Source organism: Glycine max, chromosome 7 (genome assembly GCF_000004515.6).
Source record: "Glycine max cultivar Williams 82 chromosome 7, Glycine_max_v4.0, whole genome shotgun sequence".
Classification (NCBI taxonomy): Eukaryota; Viridiplantae; Streptophyta; class Magnoliopsida; order Fabales; family Fabaceae; genus Glycine; species Glycine max.
Window position 1 is genome coordinate 4873354 of NC_038243.2, and position 20864 is coordinate 4894217.

General features: G+C 31.2%; 3 protein-coding genes and 1 non-coding gene across 7 annotated transcripts; 3 read left to right on the top strand and 1 right to left on the bottom strand.

Annotated features, from left to right (window-relative positions):
• Positions 1-4709: 4709 nt before the first annotated feature.
• LOC100793097 (dynamin-related protein 5A) lies at positions 4710-11869 on the top strand. Of its 3 annotated transcripts, none has more exons than XM_003529840.5 (16): positions 4710-4952; positions 5840-5903; positions 6006-6110; positions 6405-6506; positions 7082-7132; positions 7248-7309; positions 7648-7738; positions 8415-8479; positions 8937-9131; positions 9287-9406; positions 9581-9651; positions 9750-9975; positions 10273-10323; positions 10485-10713; positions 10999-11138; positions 11243-11869. In XM_003529840.5, exons 1-16 carry the CDS (start codon positions 4824-4826, stop codon positions 11369-11371), a joined length of 1830 nt encoding a protein of 609 aa, XP_003529888.1. In that variant the 5' UTR covers positions 4710-4823; the 3' UTR covers positions 11372-11869. The 3 variants fall into 3 exon arrangements, with proteins under 3 accessions (XP_003529888.1, XP_040873217.1, XP_040873216.1); XM_041017283.1 differs by having other exon boundaries at positions 10291-10323; XM_041017282.1 differs by lacking the exon at positions 7082-7132.
• A 190-nt stretch (positions 11870-12059) lies between these two features.
• On the bottom strand, positions 12060-12132 carry TRNAA-CGC (transfer RNA alanine (anticodon CGC)). The gene has a single exon. It is a non-coding gene; the product is annotated as a tRNA-Ala (tRNA).
• An 857-nt stretch (positions 12133-12989) lies between these two features.
• LOC102660803 (uncharacterized) lies at positions 12990-14870 on the top strand. Its single transcript, XM_006583164.4, has 2 exons — positions 12990-13141; positions 13931-14870. The coding sequence occupies exons 1-2, from the start codon at positions 13088-13090 to the stop codon at positions 14591-14593; spliced, it is 717 nt and encodes a 238-aa protein (XP_006583227.1). The 5' UTR covers positions 12990-13087; the 3' UTR covers positions 14594-14870.
• A 2167-nt stretch (positions 14871-17037) lies between these two features.
• LOC100807608 (cytochrome b561 and DOMON domain-containing protein At3g61750) lies at positions 17038-20493 on the top strand. Of its 2 annotated transcripts, none has more exons than XM_006583165.4 (5): positions 17038-17698; positions 18125-18518; positions 18930-19216; positions 19599-19890; positions 20020-20493. In XM_006583165.4, exons 1-5 carry the CDS (start codon positions 17465-17467, stop codon positions 20031-20033), a joined length of 1221 nt encoding a protein of 406 aa, XP_006583228.1. In that variant the 5' UTR covers positions 17038-17464; the 3' UTR covers positions 20034-20493. The 2 variants fall into 2 exon arrangements, with proteins under 2 accessions (XP_006583228.1, XP_003528791.1); XM_003528743.5 differs by having other exon boundaries at positions 17040-17698; positions 20023-20493.
• The last annotated feature ends 371 nt before the right edge of the window (positions 20494-20864 follow it).

Genomic DNA, 20864 nt, shown 5'->3' on the forward strand with positions numbered 1-20864 from the left:
CAAATGACAGTGACATGATGACTTTCCTACTGTTCATCATGTTACGTGTGTCATGTCACTACGCCTCTGTCGTTAACCGTCAAGAGTACATGAAGCTAGAGGTGTTCTTGTTCTATGGAGGAACAAAAATAATCTAATTTAATTATTGTAGTTTTGTTATTTTATTTGATTTTGAATTTATTTTTTTTATATAAATTTGATGACTCAATTCAATTTAATTTGATTAAGATTATATCAATTTTTAATTTTTTACATTAATAATACATATTAAAAAATGATAAAATATATGAAGATAAAAAAAATAGAAACCATAGTAGTGATATTATGATTTAGAGAAGAAAGTAAAAGAAAGAAAAAAAATAAAGAAATTGAAATTATTTTGCATGTTCTTTAATGGAAAAAAGAAATAATTTTTATAAAATAACATAAATATAAATATTTTAATAAAAAAGTAAAGTAGATAAAAAAATAAATGTTTTATCTTTTACTTATAAAAAGTCATATTTTTCACATATTTTCATTCATTTTAGAGAGATTAAAAATACAGGTAAATCTTTCTTGATCTGGTTCATTTTCTCTTGAGATAAATTTGAGTGAAAAAATCCAAAAATTAATATGAATTTCACATCTTTGTATTTTATTTTAATTCAAAAATTCAGCTTTTTATTTTTATTATTTTCATTCATCACCATTTCACGTCTACCAACACACAGGCAAATTAGGAAAGGAAGGATATGTTGAGTGCTTTTCGTCCAATCCTTTTTCTTTTCCCTACCTTTCGTGTTTTTCAAACAAACGCCGGGGTTACAAAGGTTGGGAAAAAAAAAAAAAACATCAGACACAAATGATAAATTAAGGTTGACACAAAGACTAGGTCCCTCTTTTTAACATATTTTACGACTCCGCCTTAATTATGTAGTAGTAAATTACTGGTTATATACCCAATATTAATTATAATTTATAAAAATATTTTGTAGTCTTTGTGTAAGAGGGGAAGGATTAAATATTTTTTTTAAGGTGACTTGAATAAAATTAATCCTTTTTTTAATCTTTAACAACCTCATCATTGCCGAGATAAAACAACACTTTAAAACTGTGTAAAGGTATTCTATATTTTTTGGAATACTAGAATCATCTAAAAAAACATCAATACAATACTAAAATCTTTTTATATGAAAATCATGATCATTCCTGTTAATATTTTATTTGACAAAATTATAAATTTGATCCCTTAATTTATTTTCAGTTTTGGATTTGGTCTCTCAATAATTTAATTCATAGATTGAGTCCTCCTATTTTATAAAATTATGCAATGTTGGTCTCAAGCCACAATTGTACGTTCACTTTACAAAGGAATGTTGGTTGTCACGTGTCTTATTAGATGATAACTGTCATGTGGTTGGTCAATGAAAACAATAATACATTTCATCTTTCATGAAGTTAACCTCCAATCAGAATATGAAGACTCAATTGTATCATGGGAGATCAACATTGCACAATTTTACAAAATAAGAGGACTCAATTTGTGAATTAAATTACTGAGGGACCAAATCCGAAACCGGAGATAAACTGGGGGACCAAAAATACAATTTTGCCTATTTTATTTCTTAAGAAAGTTAACTTTATTAGTTATTAATTTTTATATTTTAAAACCAAATTATTAATTACTTTAAAAAAATCTATATTTTTTATATTTTAAATTTCAGCTTATCATATTCTCAAGACAATTATTTTCAATTTTGTTTAGTACAAAATTTTCTTTTCCTTTCCAAATATAAATTGATTATGTTTTTAAATTACTTGTTTTCAAATTTATCTTTTATCTTGAAAGCATTTTTAAATCTATAACTATCCCACTCTTTTTGTATTAAAATCCATCCATCCTCCATCAATATAAATCAGAATAGTTGTCTTGAATGAAATCATTTGTAATTATCATTAATGAAATCATCTTTCTAATCAATGTAATTATGACATCTTGACTTCTTCATGAGATCTTATTTCCACAAGCTTTTATCTCTTTTAGATTAATTATGAGACTAATCCTCTATTTGAAGTATAATCACACTTAAAACTCATCGTTTTTCTTCAAGGAGAATATTCTATGAAATTCAAATCATGGTTCTTCTTTACAAATCTATTATGTGCTGTCAATTAAAATATATTAGTTATATAATTAAATAGTTGTTTTTTTTCTTCCAATGAGTACATTTTTAAGAATTTTTCTTAATCTTTTATCTCTTTCAATCTATCATTTTCAACATCTATATTCTAACTTAATTATAAATTTTTTAAAAGAAATTATCAATAATTAAAAATAACATTGTATCATAATTTATCAATCATAAATCTAAAATATAATTTATATGTTAAAAATATTTATTTATTACAAATTATAATTGTAGTGTAACTTATATTTAAAAATATTTGTTTACTATAGATTTTAATTATACAAATAAAAATTTATTCTGTATGAGGGATGAAATACTAGTTAGAAATATCCTTTTTTTGTGTTGAACGAAAACAAAGAAAAAGAAAAACTAAGACATCATCCTTATGTTTATATACTCAATTATATACATGCATATAAAGATAAACATTTATGCATATGTACTTTCTAATTTAAATATTTTTCATTTCATTTATATTAAAAATATGTATATAATTCCAACGTACTTAATAATATCCTTTATTTACCAAAAAGAAAAAAAAAAACTACTACATCACTCTATCAACTCTGTGATGCGCAATAAAATAGATAAAAAAAGGTTTTTGTTTCGCATCCTGAGAGGTGTATACATCATGGGCAAATAGAAAGAAAATAATAAATGCAATGAATAAAACAATGAGAAAGGATGAGAAATATAGAAGAAGAAAAAACTATATTGAGTGTAACAATTATAATGTAAAAAAAATCAAGTTTTTAAAACAAACACTGTTATAAATAGAAGTAAATTAAATCATGTGAAATAATATTCTCTAAAAGCCTCAGCTTGATCTGTATACTAAACATGCCATTTTGACTTGATTATATTCTTGAAATTCTACATTTTATTACCATTTTGTTTAACTGTAAGAATTTGTATATATTTCATTAATTTCTCAGTTTATATTGCAATGCATCCACCCAATTTAGCATCCATTGATAAAACATAATTTAGATAAGAAACATGGAATACCCTCACATGATATATATATGTGTGTCATGTTAACGAAGTATTATACATTTGAGGTTAACAAAAAGGAAACTCATATAAGTCTTCAAAACTTAACGTTTGGTGATTCAATGGACTATCTTTCTTATGCTATGGTGTAAAAAAGTGGGATTCTTCTATTTCTGTATTCAGCACAAAACTGGGAAATGCTAGGAGTTATGCCTCTGAAATTAACATCAACAAGTGATTTAGAAACAACCATGTTACTTGGAATGATGGAGGAAAAAAAGAAGTGGAAGCATGTGTTTGTGTTTAATTTTTTTAAAAGGTATCCTAAACATATCATATTTAATGTTGCTTAATTCATTTCTCTTCTTCAAAAATACAAAATATGATATGTTTAGGATACCTTTTAAAAAAATTAAAATCAACAATATATTTATTAAAAATTAATAAAAATAAGATAGAAATGGCAAATAAGTATGATCCAAAAATATACAAACTAATGGAATATAACATCACTAAAAATAAATAAAAATTATAAATAACTTCTTATTGTCTAGCTAGAAATAGGAAAGATTATATGATAATCTTATCAAATATATAAAAATCTAGTTCTATCTTTCTTTTAGTGTTACCAGTTAAAAAAAAAATGATGTATTTTAAATTTGATCATCATGTCGTATCGGTGTAGTATTCAGACATCTTTTTTTCTTTTTTAAATTGATTTGGAACTGGATATCATGACTAAGCCACTTACACTCCCATGACTAAATATCATGATTCCAGAAGCCCATCTCTCCCACTAGAGCTAAATTATATGAATGTACCTTGCCAATTAAACTTAGTTTTAATTAAATATAGGTTCTATGTTATCTAACCCTATGATTGTTACCTTAAGAGGAGTGAGTAGTAATGAACAAAGCATAGTACTTTATTTAATTTTTTATCAATTGTTTATCTTGAATAATCCTTGATATTTGAATTGTATTAGTATATATTTAATTTAATATATTCAATTTTACTAATTTTTAATATAAAAAATTTACTTTAGAAAATATTTGAGTCATTTGTTTTCTAAATAAATAATACATTTAATTTATTGATCGTGCGCTATTTTTTTATAAGATAAGGTTGTAAAATATTGTAATTTTTTAAACAAATAATTTAATAATACAATTATACCATTTTTGCAGTTTAAAATATAATAATATGCAATTTGATTATTTCTTCTAAAATGAACTTATTCACGTGTAAAAAATAAATAATCTGCAAAGTTACTTTTTTTAATTATGTTTATTTGAATTGGTCAATATTGCCCGTACTTTACACGAGAAATTATGATTATCATATAAAAAATTATTACTTTGTATATATATTAAGACTCTTAAAAAATTCAAAGTTGAATAGTGAAAAAAATTAAACGAATAAGAAGCAAAAAGAAGCTAAGTTAGTTGTGTTAATTGAAATGAAATCCAGTTGTTAGTAGAACGAAAGGCAGGGGCAAAATGGGGAATAGACACATAACAGAAATTGGTTGAGGAATATTTCAAAACGAACATTTGGAAAGTTGCTTCTTCAACAGTTTGTTTCTGCTTCGTTTTTGGCGCTTCGATCATAATCTCTCTCTGACTCAGAAGCTCCGAGTTAACTCAGTCTTCTCCTACAATGGAGAATCTGATACAGTTGGTGAACAAAATCCAGCAAGCATGCACCGCCCTCGGCGATCACGGTGAGGAAGGCGCAATGCCTACTCTCTGGGACGCCCTTCCTTCCATCGCCGTCGTCGGAGGACAGGTCATTCCAAAAGCTCAGCGATCTATATCGCATTCATCATCATTTTTCTTTTTAATTTAATCTGTTATGATTTTTTTTTTACTTTACGCGATCGTTCTTCTACTGCAATTTTTTTGTTTAACTTTGTCCGTTTTAGAAATTGAGATTGAATTTCCGCCGTTTTCAGTTCCTTCGTGATTCGTTTAACTTCACATTTGTTCGTGTAATTCAGTGTTCTCTCTTCATTAAATGTTTTTATCATTTTGTTTCCACTTTTCATATTTTGTTCAGTTGAGTTTGTACTTGGTGTATCAACCTGATAATCTCATCTCATTGGTGATTTCTAATTTATTATGAAAATGTATTTTAATAAGAAAGAAAAAAAACTAGTGAATATAGAGATTATGTAGTGATTCTGATGCTTTAGTTTAAGTGAAACCAAGGTTTTAAATTGTGATCGCAGTTTCATCACAATCCTTGATATTGTGGGAAATTACTGACAAATGCTGTTGATGCCACCACAGCAACTGTGGTTGCAATGCAGTCACAGGAAGTTCAAAAACCTTGACACACACACAAAAAAAAAGACTGTTTGTACAAATCATGAGTGAAACCTTATCCTTGACTTACATTTGGATTTTATCTGTAACCAATTTTTCTATGATTAATCTTTTAAGGTATAATTTTAATAGCACGAATAAGCAGTGGATTAAATTTATTTTAAAAGCATATTTTTCAATTTGTTAATGTTAGATTCGAGGTTCTTTTCTCTGTCATTTATTGCATGTTTCTATACAGATAATGGCTAACCATTTTTTTTTTTGGATCAATTTTAATGTTTCCATTTTATATTTCTTGTAGTCATAAACATATACAATTTAAATTTATCCGTTATTTTTAATTTGCAGAGCTCTGGAAAATCTTCAGTGTTAGAGAGTGTTGTCGGAAAGGACTTTTTACCTCGTGGATCTGGTAATTGAGTCTGTTATAGTATATGTACTTAGACTTATGATTCTTTCTCTTGCTCTCTCCCTTCGATGAGTTTCTGGATGACTGAACCACTGTTTTATGCAGGGATTGTTACTCGGCGTCCTCTTGTTTTGCAGCTTCATAAGATTGATGAAGGGAGAGAATACGCTGAATTTATGCACCTTCCAAGGAAGAAATTTACTGATTTTGGTATTCTGTTACATAAAACATTTTCACAGACATATGGTTTAATGTATATTGCACTTAACATCAGTGTGTGGTAGCAATTAGCAAGTAACTTATCTTAATATTTTAAAAGTAAATGCTGCTTATGATGATTTGCAGAAGCGAGTGTTAATTATTGTTCTCTTTCATGGGGAGGGGGGAGGTTATCAAATATTCAAATGTTGCATTTGATGACTTCTGCATTAACTAGTTTTCTTATTTTATGTTGTGATCTTTATGTTTCTGTTTTGTAGTTACTAATTTTGTCCTGTTCTGTAGCTGCTGTTAGGCAGGAGATCGCTGATGAGACTGATAGAGAAACAGGTCGCAACAAGGGTATTTCATCTGTACCCATCCATCTGAGTATCTACTCCCCTCATGGTGAGATATAAATATTAGCAATAAAATATTATTTTATTTATTATCAAGGTTGTCAGAACGAAGAACATCCATAATTCAATTATTTTGAAGTTTAAACTAATCAGTTGATTGTCTGTTTCCTATTACCATCTTGTTGGCTGTTGTTGCTATATTTTTATCGATGATTATTTGCTTGCAGAATACAAACCATACAATGACAGTTATGTTGTACTTTAGCACTTCATTAATGTGCATCATTTTTATCTTTGCTTTGTTTTGGACCCAAACCCAAAGTATTGGGCAATTTGGTTTTCTTATCAAATAACTTAAGTATTGATGGTGCAACTACTAACTAGTAACTACCACTCTTTTTTAAATCTGGAGTTAAATAGCAACTACTATCTTTTACTTCACAGTCTCAGCCTGTCTCATATGAGTTACTTTTCAAATTGACAATATTATGAGAGCAGAAGCTTATTTTACTTGCCTTGGCTACATACAGCTTGTTTGTGCTCCTGTCTCGTTACTCTTTTTTTTTTAATTCAATATTACTATTTAGGCACCCATTTCATGCATTGAATTTGTTGACTTTGCAGTTGTCAATCTGACTCTGGTTGATCTTCCGGGGCTTACTAAAGTAGCTGTTGGTGAGTTTCTAATACCGAATTTTTGCCTGTCAATCAAAGTTAAAATCAAATTTCCTAGCACTATTACATTATAAATCTGGAGTGTAATGTGATAATGTTGCCCGGGATATTGCAGATGGTCAACCAGATAGCATTGTGCAAGACATTGAAAATATGGTTCGGGCCTTTATTGAGAAGGTAATTATTTTTGTATAGAATAAAATGATGAATACGTGCATGCATACATAAAAGGTTTTAATGCTTATGGGAACATTTATTTGCTATGAGGTGAGAGAATTTAAATGCAATCTTTAATGGTGTATATTGAAACTTCAATTTAAATATTAATACTCATGAACTCTATTTCATTTAAGCTATCCTTCCTGATCCAGTGTCTGTATTGAGCTCTCTTACTCTAATAATAGTTAAATGCTTCTTCATAATTTACTTATTTAGATGTATGAGCTCCAGTGGTGGAAGCTAAACTTCCTGAGCATGTCATTGAATGTAATACTGAAACTTATCACCTGTTACAGCCTAATTGCATCATTTTGGCAATATCTCCTGCCAATCAAGACCTTGCTACCTCAGATGCAATTAAGATTTCCCGAGAAGTAGATCCTAAAGGTAAGGTGCTGAACATAGTTTCTTGTGACAAAATACTTTCGGTAGGAATGCGTTATTTGAAGTTAGCCGTATTAAGTAATTTAATAAAATATAGGTGAAGCTGAAAGTAAGGAAGATGTTGAAAATACAGAACCTAGAAGGTTTGTATCATGACATCTGCTGCAAATCACAGTATGCAGTAGACTGATTTGTCTCTAGTGTTGGGATTCTTAGATCAATAAATTCTCATATTTGTACAGAATGTCAGTTTCAAATTTCCTTGACATGCAATGGTTGTCATTAGAATAGGAAAATTCAACTTCTTTGAATACTAAATTATGTGACTGAGTTCTATGCAGTTTTTTGTTCAGAAATATATCAAGTATTGAAATGCATGCGTGCACAATTTTTTGTCATGGTTGGGATCGATAACTTTGAGCAGATGGTTAGACTGGTTAATGTGTTTTGAGAGATATAGTATCTTGGTTTCTTTAAGTTTCTACCATTGACTTCTTTGAGCAGCAGAATTTTCAACTTTTTGGTTCTCTCTTTCATGCTTCTTGATTTGTCAATTACTCAATGTTATTTCACCTCTACATAAGTAGACAACCCAATATTTTTACAAGCAACAACCTCGATGATTAGATTACTATGTGACTGAAGGTTGCTTGTTTATGAAACTTGTTTTAATTTTCAGGGGAAAGGACATTTGGAGTTTTGACAAAGATTGATCTTATGGACAAGGGTACTGATGCAGCTGAGGTAAGCATTCTCTTGCCGCAAGGTTTTCCTTGGGAAAAGTCTTTCCTTCATGCTGTCCTTTGACCAAGAACTTAGCACGGGAAGAGTTATTTTGTAGTTTCAGAAAACTAAGTTTACAGTATAAAAGTAGGATTACAATTATGTAGTAGAAAAGTGTGACATAAGTAGTCGTCACTTGGTGATTAAAAAGGCATTCTGATATTGTTTCCTTTATGTTGCATACCTGGATATCTACCCAGGGGAATGGAGGAGAGGAATATAATTTGCATATATTTGGTGTCAGTTGTTATGCTTTGCTTATATTTAACTTTACATGTCTCAACTATTGTATAAAACTTAAGAATCACACAAGTTGAGTTGAGATTTCCTTTTAAACTTTCTCCTAAGCTTAAATTACTGGAATCATATTTGGGAAGCTCATGACATGGCTTCCTTTGTCTCTTTTTCCCTTTTCTAGATCCTTGAAGGAAAATCATATAAGCTAAATTTCCCTTGGATTGGTGTTGTGAACCGCTCCCAAGCTGATATCAATAAACAAGTTGATATGATTGCAGCTCGGAAAAGAGAGATGGAGTATTTTGCTAATACCCCCGAATATAGACATCTTGCTTCCAGAATGGGCTCCGTGCATCTAGGAAAGGTGCTATCTAAGGTACGCAGAATTGTGATCCTAGTAGGTGTTACTTGAAAATTGAAATTCAATGGATGCATTGACTCTGGGGATGCAACTGATTGTTTCCAAATTGCTGAGTTGATTATTGTCCTTATTTGTTTTATGTTTTGTTAAATATATGTTTAAATTTTCAGCATTTGGAATCTGTCATCAAGTCTCGGATCCCAGGCCTACAATCACTCATTAACAAGACTATCATTGAACTAGAGACAGAATTGAACCGTATTGGGAAACCTATTGCTGCTGATACTGGAGTAAGCCACATCGTTCACCCCACTCCTAACAACTGATATAATTTTTTTAACTTGTAATCTTCTCATAAGTACTACTCTTCATGATTAGGTTATCCTTATTTTTGTTTCCCTCTCCTCTTCTCCCATTTGCATTTATTAGTGGATGAATAACTAATTTTGTTTTTCCATTTGCAGGGGAAGTTGTACATGATAATGGAAATCTGTCGAACTTTTGATCAGATATTTAAAGATCATCTTGATGGCATGTATGTCCTTTTTTTCCATGTTATTTGGTACATAATTACATATAAATCTGATATCAGACAGATCCAATTTGACCTTGGAAATGATTGAATGTCTACAGACGGCCAGGTGGTGAGAAAATTTACCAAGTATTTGATAACCAATTTCCAGCATCTATAAAACGGCTGCAGTTTGACAAACATTTATCAATCGACAAGGTGCGGAAACTAATAACTGAAGCAGATGGGTATCAACCTCATCTCATCGCTCCTGAGCAAGGATACCGCCGTCTTATTGAATCATGCTTAGTATCAATTAGGGGCCCTGCTGAAGCAGCTGTTGATGCGGTATATATTTTAATACAAATATAATAAATACGCTGCTATGAGGTGTTATATCAGAAAATTGTAGTTGACTTCTTTTTCCATGTTTATTTTGACACTAGTAACCCCCCAAAAAAAAAACAGATTGACACTACTGGCATTACTTAGGCCTAAGGAACGTTTGCATTTCTTTCCTTGGCACAGTTAATAATCTCCGCTGGACATAAGGCAAAGTTGAAAGTTAACTTTTTTGGAAAATTAAGAAGCATTTCTTTTTATGTTGAATTATGCATTTAATGCCTACTATTATAATGTTTTCAGGTTCATGGAATTTTGAAGGATTTGATTCAGAAATCTATGAGTGAGACAATGGCAAGTAGCAGATTGCTTATTTTATCTTTTACGCATATAGTTCTCAACATGTTAAGCCTGCATGCAGATGACTTTTATTAATTTAGTGCAATATCAAAGTTAGTATATTTTTTATAGTAGCGTCTCAAATCTCAACGGTTGCAGTTTTCTGTTGATTGTAGGAATTAAAGCAGTATCCCACCTTGAGGGTAGAACTCGGAAGTGCAGCTGTTGATTCATTGGAGAGGATGAGAGAAGAAAGTAAGAAATCAACTTTGCTTTTGGTGGACATGGAGTATGGCTATTTGACTGTTGATTTTTTCCGCAAACTTCCCCAAGACGCAGAGAAGGGTGGAAATCCAACTCATTCACTTTTCGACAGATATAATGATTCTTATCTTCGTCGAATTGGTAAGCGACTGGAATTTAAGTAAGAACATGTGATATTCAATTTTCTTTTGATATTTTATTCCTAGCTAGTAATTCAAATAATAGAACTAAAAGATTATCCGAACAAAATTGTCTATATGAAAATACCAGTTGTCTTTACCATAAAAATAACTAAAGCATTCCATTAGCCGCGTATTGTACTTGTATCAGACATATATTGCATGAGTGCATAAACCAACATATGTTCACGAAACAAGAGGCATTGTTTTCATTTTTCCTTTACTGAGATTCCTTGAATATGAACAGCTACCACTGTCTTGTCCTATGTGAACATGGTATGTGGGACCCTGAGGCATACCATTCCCAAGTCCGTGGTTTACTGTCAAGTGCGTGAGGCTAAGCGCAGCTTACTGGATCATTTCTTTACAGAATTGGGAAAAAAGGAGGTGAGCTTGGTTATTGTCTTCCTTGAAGAATACAATGCTAATAGGCATGTCTGATGAAAATGCTCTGAACTTACTTTTTCATAATCTATGTTTTGTTTTTGCAGGGAAAACAACTAGCTTCACTGCTGAATGAGGACCCTGCAATCATGCAGCGCCGCACATCCCTTGCAAAGAGGCTAGAGCTATACAGAAATGCACAATCAGAAATTGAGGCAGTTGCATGGGAAAGGTAGAAAGCACCAGTGCTAGTTCCGGAAATTTGAATTATCATTGATGAAGAGTATAGTTTTTTTTTTTTTTTGACACGGATCAATGAAGTCATTCTCACCTTTTCTGTGATAGGCTTATGCTACTGAGCTTCGTTGTTTTTGTTGAATTAATTCACTTGTATCCATTTATTTCGACCTAGTTATTGAATTAATACACGAATCAGTGCTTATTCTTTTCTCGGAAGGAAGAAGAAGATGGAATTGGATATAGAATAGAGTTAAAAGGATATAACAATTTGTTGGGTAACATATACTAATAATATTAGTCAGTTAGCAATAGTTAGATAGACAGTTAACAATCTCAATAACTAGTATCAAATAGGAACACCACTGTATCGTTTAGCATCTTTAAGACTTTAATAGTGTTATTCTTTGAAAATTTGTTTTGGTCTAAGTTCTCTAACAAAAGCTGGGATGAATTAAGGGGATGAGAACAAGCCCTACATTTGTTTAGGTGTTCTGTTCTCGTGTGAATGATTAAATAGATGTACTAATTTCAAAGCAATTACTTCAAACCAAAGTTGTATAATTTTGGATCACATTTATAGAAGTTGTTTAGCAATGATTTTCTTGCAAAGAAAGAAGGTTTTTCGTCACGCAGAATTGATCTGTATGAAAAGAAAATTAATAAATAATATATTAAAAATCATAATGGAGGTGCGGGGAATCGAACCCCGTGCCTCTCGCATGCGAAGCGAGCGCTCTACCATATGAGCTACACCCCCACCTATTATCATGTTGGTGGACTTAAATTAGTATTCACACAATATATTTACAATATCAATTAACCTAATGGTTAGTTTTTTTTTTCTTTTTTCTTTTTACAATGATTAATTTGGTTAAAAGATCTATATATTAATATTTTTTAGTACTTTCCTTTTATTTTCTCAACATAAAGATTTCATCCTACATGCATGAGAGCAAGGCATTGTGAATGATAAAATAAGACTCCATGGGTATATATAATATATTAAAAGGATCACACTATATATTTAGTTGGAATTCGTTTAATTTAATATTTTTTTTCAAAAAATCTTCTTAAAATCTAACAAAAAGACAAGCTATTTCTCTAAAATAAATTATTCCAAACACACATGTCATAATAGTATATTGAGAGTGTCTAAAAAAACAACATTTTTGAGAGATTCATTATATTAATATTTCTTTGATGCATTAATTAATATTAATATATAGGATCAATTATGGTTAACATGAGTGATAAGACTTGTATCATTTGTGATCATGTGATTAGAGCATATGCACCATAACGATGAATCAACCAACTCAACCAGTCAAACGTCAATCTTGCACTTGATGATGATGAGTTGGTGACATATGCATAGCAGTGTAAATCCATTGGTTAGGAGAGAACGATGAATATTAACAAATATAGCATAATATATGCATGGAAGTCGTAACAGAAACCTAGCCAGCCTCTTACGTTGTATGGCCACGGGTCCAACCGCCACGCTTTGACCACGCTTATTGCGTAGCCCCATTACAGCGCGCACACACGACATTTGTTTTCTCTTGCCATATAAATAAGTTCCACAACTAGTAAAAATAAAACAATTAAGAAATAATCACAATTCACAACTTGGACTTGTGGAATAAATTTCTGCACACAAATAATTTTTCTGGGTTTTGTGCTAATTAGTATAATCTTGGTTTGTTTTCGTGATGGAATGGTCTTCAAAATCTGCCACAAAAGCATACTTTGACACCCTTCAACTGGTATATCTATTCACCTTTCTCTCTTTCATTTTATCTATCTGGGTATTTAACTAATGAATCAATTCAAGGATGATATAAAATTCTGTTGTATATGCTTCACATTTTTTCCTTATTTTTCTATCACAAAAATGTGTAAAACAGCCCCTTAATTATAATGGTATTCCACATCTTTTACTTGTATGTTGTTCTATAGCTTTTTTTTTTTTAGTATCTGATAGGGCTCGAGTCAATTATATATCTATCAGGGGTCATGGATTATTTGCTTTTATTGTTACTGTTAATAAAAATTATAATGTTATCAGAAAAAGTGAGAAGAAATGTATAGTATCACTCATTTGATGTGGCCAAACATCATAGATCTCACAGAATAGAAGAGGACTTCCACAATTTTTGTGACAACCTAATATTTAGTCTTAACAATTGCACTCAAATGGATGTTATATCAATCCATAATTTGTGGTAAAATTAACTTACACTAAGCATGAACTGATCAATGATTTGTCTTTTTTTCTTAAATCATATATTAAGGAATTTAATCTAAAAATCCTTAGTTTTGTGGAATGGATTGACCTTCATTATTCTTTGGCCTTGCATAGTTTGATCTACGAAACCTTTAAATTTCAATCAGCAAATTCTTGTAATCAAGCTGCAAAAAGAACTTTATTGACATCTCACACCTTCACATAATTAAGAGCCATGTGAAATTTTGTACAATGTCCATAACATTCCCTAGTTTGTGGCATGTAGTCCAAGCTTTTTACAAGTATTATGTTTCATTTTTCTTTACAGTGCAACAATCACAAAAGACAATATGGCACTTGGAGAGTTCAAAATCCGGGAAGCAATGAATTTGTATCAGCATTAGCAGCAGGAATGAAAGCAAAACTCATAGTGGAAGTGACATCTCACGTATCCCTAACCACATTAGCCCTTGCAGCTGCTGCAAGACAAAATGGAGTCAGAATGGTGTGTATTCTACCTGAGTCAATCCTTAATGATTCACAAGAAGTTATCAACAACTCAGGGCTTAAAGACCAAGTTGAATTTAGAACTGAAGACCCCTCCAAGCTACTACCCTTCTATGAGAACATCGATTTCTTTCTTGTTGATTGCAACAAGGATGAAAACTATGCAAAGTTGCTCAACTTGGTAGATGTCAACCTCACAAGATCAATAGTGGTGGCAAAGAACATGGTTGGTGATGGTGACAAAAAAGGAATAAGATGGTGCCTAAGAGGAAAAGATGAGAAATTGGAAGTAAGATCTCTAAAGCACCCTTTAGGGAATGGCATGAAAGTTACTAGGATTAGCAAGAGTGATGACACTAATATGAGATTTGAGGTTAAAGGAGATTATAGCAAGAAAAGGAGAAAGAGCTCATGGATTGCCAAATTTGATGAGGAGAGTGGTGAGGAACATATATACAGGGTGCCTCAGGTTGATTGGTTCTGAGTTAAGTAACATAGCAGATTCCAATTATTGAAAAAAAGAAGGAAAAAAAACTTGTGTATTTGCTGTCATGAGTATGACTCATGTCATGTGTATTTGAGACGCTGCTAGGAAATAATATACGGAGCCTAAGAAGTGCATTAGCCTTAGTCAGGAACTATATAGAGCATGTCCCTGTATAGCTGAAAAATATAGGATGGATGGCAAATTATTGTGTATCTAAAATCTAAATCAATAATCATTTCTAAACATCTATACTTAAATGATGATAATCTGGTTAGTTTGTGTGTTGCATTCCAAGATTTATCCATTTTCCTTCCAACTGTTTCCCATATATTTATTCACATGCATCAAATTAGGAATGGTAAAAAAAAAACCTGTATCCGAAAATATATTTGGGTAAAACTCGTTATAAACTGGATAAAATATTTTTTTTCTTTACCTATTAGGTGGGGTGTGTAATAAGGGACACATGTGTCCATGAATTCATACAATTTGAAATTACTTAAATATATCTAATTATATAAAAATTAAGTTATCCTAATTTTGTTTTTGTCTTTGTTCTTTCTTCTATTTTGTCTCTAAATTTATTTTAGTACAAATATATGTTTTAAAATTTATTATTTATACTTGTTAAATTCTTTATATTTAACATATATCTATAGATATATATTAGTCGATAACTGTGAATATTCATAAAATCTTATACACGCATGGGTATGAAATGGAAATAATTACTAAAAAATATTAGCTAAGTTGCACTCCTAGAGAAAATAATATTTTAGCTTTAAGTTTTGTGTAGCGAAAATTTATCTCAAAATTAATTTGCTTCTCATAGATGTAAAGGATTTGAGGTGGGAGAGCAGAAAAATGAGAAAAAATAATTATTTTTTTATCCCTAATATATATCTGAATTTTACATTTAATCTCTAATAAAAAAATTTCTTTGATATGAATCCCTAATATTTTAAAAAATTTATACGAAGTTTCTGCCGTTAGAAAGATCAATCATTTTCACCGCTAAACCCAAGCTACACTAGAGAGATAGAGAGAGAGATTGAGACTATTTCATAAGCTCACCTTTTTTTATTTAAATTTAATTTTAATTCAATTAAAATATGATGTCATGACAATACGTGGTCAACTTTCATGTCACATTTAATTCAATATGGTATCACAGATAATTTGTCGATATGTCAAGTTAATGATCACATCAAGTATATATTAAGTTTTATGAGAAACCTATCTTAAAGAAAAAATTTATGACGAATCAAATACAGAATTTGGATATATATCAAAAATCAAATTCATATTTAAGAAAAAAAATTATGTAAGTAAAAGGAAACACATGGAGAAACATTTGCTTTTTGTATAAAGCCTCTGTTTTCCTTTCTTTTTCTGTCCTAAGAAAGAAGAGGTATTTCAAAACACAAATTCTTGTTGTATTCTCTTTATTAGAAAGAAAGAAATCTTAAAAAGCAAACAACTTGGTTTGTTAATCGGACTTGAATATTATAACTGAAAATATCATTTTATCTCAAAATAGATTGATCTAATTAAAAAGAATTAGTTAAATATCATATAAATCACAAATATCTCTAGTTAAACAAAAAAATTTAGATTAGTCTCTAGCTCATTAGAACTTTTTAAATATAGAACCAATTGTTATTCTTAATATATTTTTAAGACAAGCATGATGAGCTCTTATAGGTGGTCATAGAAAAGTTAGACAACTAAGCTTTTAAAATATTTTAACTAATACACGAAATTTAATTCATTTATTTCCTTCTCAGATAAATATTTTATTGTTTATTTAAACTGCTTGATGTACCAAAGAAAATAATGCACCAAAAAAAACTGTTTCATAATGTTCACCGTTTGCCTTCCTCCAATAAAAAATGAATGAAATGAACTACCTACTGCACGTGGGTTCATTTTTGTGGGATACTCGTAAAAATATCATAAGTTTTTTTTATATATAATGAAAAATTTACGTGAGATAAATTTCAATAAATCACTAAAAAATCAAAGTAAGTCTTAAGACTCAATGAGTATTTACAAATATATTTATAAATTATTCATCAATAAAATTTTCATATTAACAATAAAAATTAAACTTATATTATTTTGTGATATGAATTCATTTCTTAATAATTGAATCAATTTTTTTATATAAACATATCATAATTCGTTGTTATAAAAAAAAACCAAAAAGACAAAAATAATTGAAGAATATTGATGGGTAAGAATAACATTATTGAATATTGACCACTCATCTTGTCTGGCTGCAAATAAAATCATCATATGCCCCAAAATTAATTTAATAAACAGAAATTTCAATTAAAAACATAAGCATTTAAGTCAATAACATTTTTATTTTATTTTTTACTTTGATGGGTAAGGCCACTTTTATATTATGCCGTACTTGTCCAGTTCAAGTTGCTAGAAGACTATCATTTGGGCAGAACAAGCAATCCCGTTCCTTTAGAAGCCAAATTATTGCAGCTTTATGTTCCATTACTACCATTCTCGTGATTGAAAGTATTTAACACTTGAACGTATAACATTGGAGAATGAATAAATATGGAAAATGATGTATTAACAGGAAGAAAAAATAATGTTTTGAGGTAGAGAAATAAATGATGCTTGATATTTGAGTTCTCAAGAATATGAGAGTGATGATTACCTATTTGTACCAACCACTAAACCCCACAACAACCACCAAACTTTAATCTTCAAATGCAAGAGATTTAATTATCTCTCAAGTCTGCTTCCTTGCTAGGCATTCCCTATTCACATTTCCTTCTCTTGTTAGTGAATTTTGTAGCCACATTTGTTACTATTCTTGTATCTCACTTAACCAAGTGTCTATGAATGGCAAATAGTAGATCTTGGACTCAGATATGGCCATGTTTTGTCAAGCTATGTGTTCTGAATTTTGTCTTGGTTTTCAAAATCACGGCATTGGGGGATGGCAGTGGAAGTGGTCCTACTGTTACAGCAGAAAACACTTGCAAGAACACAAATTATCAAAGCTTCCTCCCTCCACCGTACCAGAATATATCTCAAATGATATGCACACCTGTATGGCACACCTATGAATTGAGGGTAAGTTCATTTTGTTGTGGTCTTGTGGGGGTTCTAGTTATACCCATTTAACTATTCTTTTTCTCTCTTGATTGTCTAGTTTAGTTCACTTTGATCTAGTTCAGGTTGGTCTCATTTGTTATGCAAGTACAATTTTTTTGTACGTCATTAACTGTTGTTTCTCAGATAACCAAACCAAATCTAAATTCTAGCAAGAAATTTTTAGTTTTGTGAATGGAGTGTGAGCTCTGGCGCAATAAGTTATGTCAGTGACCGGTTGGTCAGCTTGAATCCACATATGAAGGGGAAGGCTGCTTACAATTACTCGCTCCCGTACCTTTACAGAGCGAAGAGCCTTTGGCATTGGAGTACATTAGTTTTTAATTTGTGAATGATTAGGTTGTCCCTTTACAATATAATTAGCTTATTAGTGATTTTTTATTGCAGTACTTCCAGAATGGTGATACCACAACTATCATATTATCTGCTCCCTACACAATAGGGTGGGTAGGAATTGGGTTTTCTAGGGATGGTATGATGGTTGGTTCCAGTGCAATGGTGGGATGGATTAGTAAACATGGTCATGCAAAAATCAAGCAATTTTACCTAAGGGGTAGGAAGCAATCAGAAGTCATAATAGACAAAGGTGAACTCCTCCTCAATAATATCCCTGCGGCTGTGGCGACTAATGGAGCTGAAATTCATATAGCATTTCAGTTGCAGATGACAACCCCATTTCAGAAACAACCAATTCTGTTGGCTTTTGGTAGCAAATATCCACAGAACCACCACCTCTCCAAGCATGAAGACAAAACAGCTATCGTGTTTGATTTTTCTGCAGGTCTAATGCCATTTCTCTATGACTCTAACAGAAGTTCAGCATATATGTCATTTTATAATTTGTTGCACATAGTGAAAGCTGTTTTCAATTCCAAAATCCAAGCAAACTTTTTAAGAAACAGAATTCTCTTCGGCTCCTTTTAGCATAATTTCACTTTAGTGAAACACATGATGGTACTATACTACTATAGAATCATATATTAATTTAAACAACCATGTTCCAACTCAAAATTACTTAGCAATTAAAGCAGAAAATGATTTTTGTTTGAAGGGTCTAAACTAGAATTGATCCTTGTTTTTATCCAATAAAATTTACACACGTCTTATTCATATATAACTGCATGATGAAACATGGCATTTTATGATGTATAGCTTTTTGAGTGCAGAAACTTGATCAACTATGCTTTGACAGGTTCTACGGGTCCTGTATCCAGTGAATTGATTCAGATGAGGACGAACCATGGAATTTTGGCTATAATAGGGTGGGGTCTAATCCTGCCTGTAGGGGCTATTATTGCTAGATATTTCAGGCACAAGGATCCCTTATGGTTCTATCTCCATGCAATCATTCAGTTTGTAGGATTCACATTTGGGCTTGGTACAGTAGTTCTTGGATTACAACTCTATTCCAAAATGCATGTCCATATACCAGCTCACAGAGGCATAGGCATCTTTGCTCTGGTACTAAGTATTCTTCAGGTTTGTCACTGACCCATATGTATAATATGTTCCGCGTAAAAATTTACTACGATTTTAGTCGTCATATTTACCAAAAGTGATGTAATTTTAGTATTTGGTCGTGGACTAAAAACATGTATTTCTGAGTAGGGGGATCATGCAGGGTGCGATATACATGTTAGCTGCCATGTAACTGATACTATCTCGTATTGGTACCTCTGGTACCCTTTTACATATACATTATATCTTTGGCTGATTAAAAAATGTATTTCTGAGTAAATGTAAAGATTAAAAATGTATTGAATTTTAATGGAGACAAAACTGATATTTCGAAATATTTTGAGGGGTCAAAAATATATTTTACCCATGTCGGATGAGTAAACTGATTTTGTGCTAAATTCAGGTATTGGCACTCTTCTTGAGACCAAACAAGGATTCCAAGATCCGAAAAATTTGGAATTGGTACCACAGTTGGTTTGGAAGGATGGCACTTATATTTGCAGCCATTAACATAGTGTTGGGGATGCAAGCTGCGGGGGCAGGCAGTGATTGGAAGATAGGCTACGGATTCGTTTTTGGTATTATGGTTGTTGTAGCTATTGTTCTTGAAGTATTGGCTTATTTGAAAAAATCAGAGATGCGTTCTCTACCTCCTAACTTCCAATTGGACCCTGTTGGAGGAGCTACATTTCCAAGTAATCAAGCACTTTATTTTCTTTTTTTCATTCCCTGACTTTATATCATCTGTTTAGTGAAAATGGTGCTGAGAAGCAAAATGCTTTAGTTTTATCTGATATAAACTATCTTATACCACTTTGATGAAGCAGGGGGAATGTGATTGCTGCTAGTTTTGCACTTCCACAAGCGTTGTCATTTGTTCCATTAAACCTGCCCATGTTAAATCACATACTGGTTCAAGTCTGTGTGTGGGCATATCATTTGAATTCTTTTTGGAATTGTTCCTTGATGACATTTCTGGGTGTGCTTTCCTGGTGTACATATAGGTGCAAAATGCGTATATAGCCAGCTAGAAGTTTGCCAAGTTGGACAATCCATGCTTGGCCTTCTCACTCAACTTCACGAGATTGAATTCTTTTGGCTTGCTTTTTCTTCATCGGATTTCTGTTGCTTGGTCAAGAATGTAAATTACTATTCATATGAGCTTCCATTTACCGCTACATTTTTTGTGATTCGTAGCTCTTTTTTCTTTTTTCTGGAGATGTATGTATTGGAATTTAAGAATCATACTTTTCTCTTTGTTGAGTGACAAGATTACATTCATTCACCACCTTCTTCAAGACGGTTAGCCCTCTCTATAATTTGACAGGAACATACAAAGTTCGTAGCATTACCAGCTGTTTTACAATTTGCTAAAGATTTTCAATGTGATTCAGTGAAACCTTTAAAATCAATCAATAATCTGATATAAACTTGTGCGCTTAATTAGTCGGAGCCACTTACAAAGATCAAACCTAAAATAAGTTTAAAATACCTGGTTTAAAGATTGACAGCTATTATAAATCAAAACAAACTTATAATTAAAAGTAATTTAATGTCATTATAAAAAAAATTATGAACCGAATTTTCCTTTGATTCTTGAAACAAACCTTAATATTTCATACTTCTAAATTTTATCGTACATATCAGCAGTATGAAGCAATTTGACGTG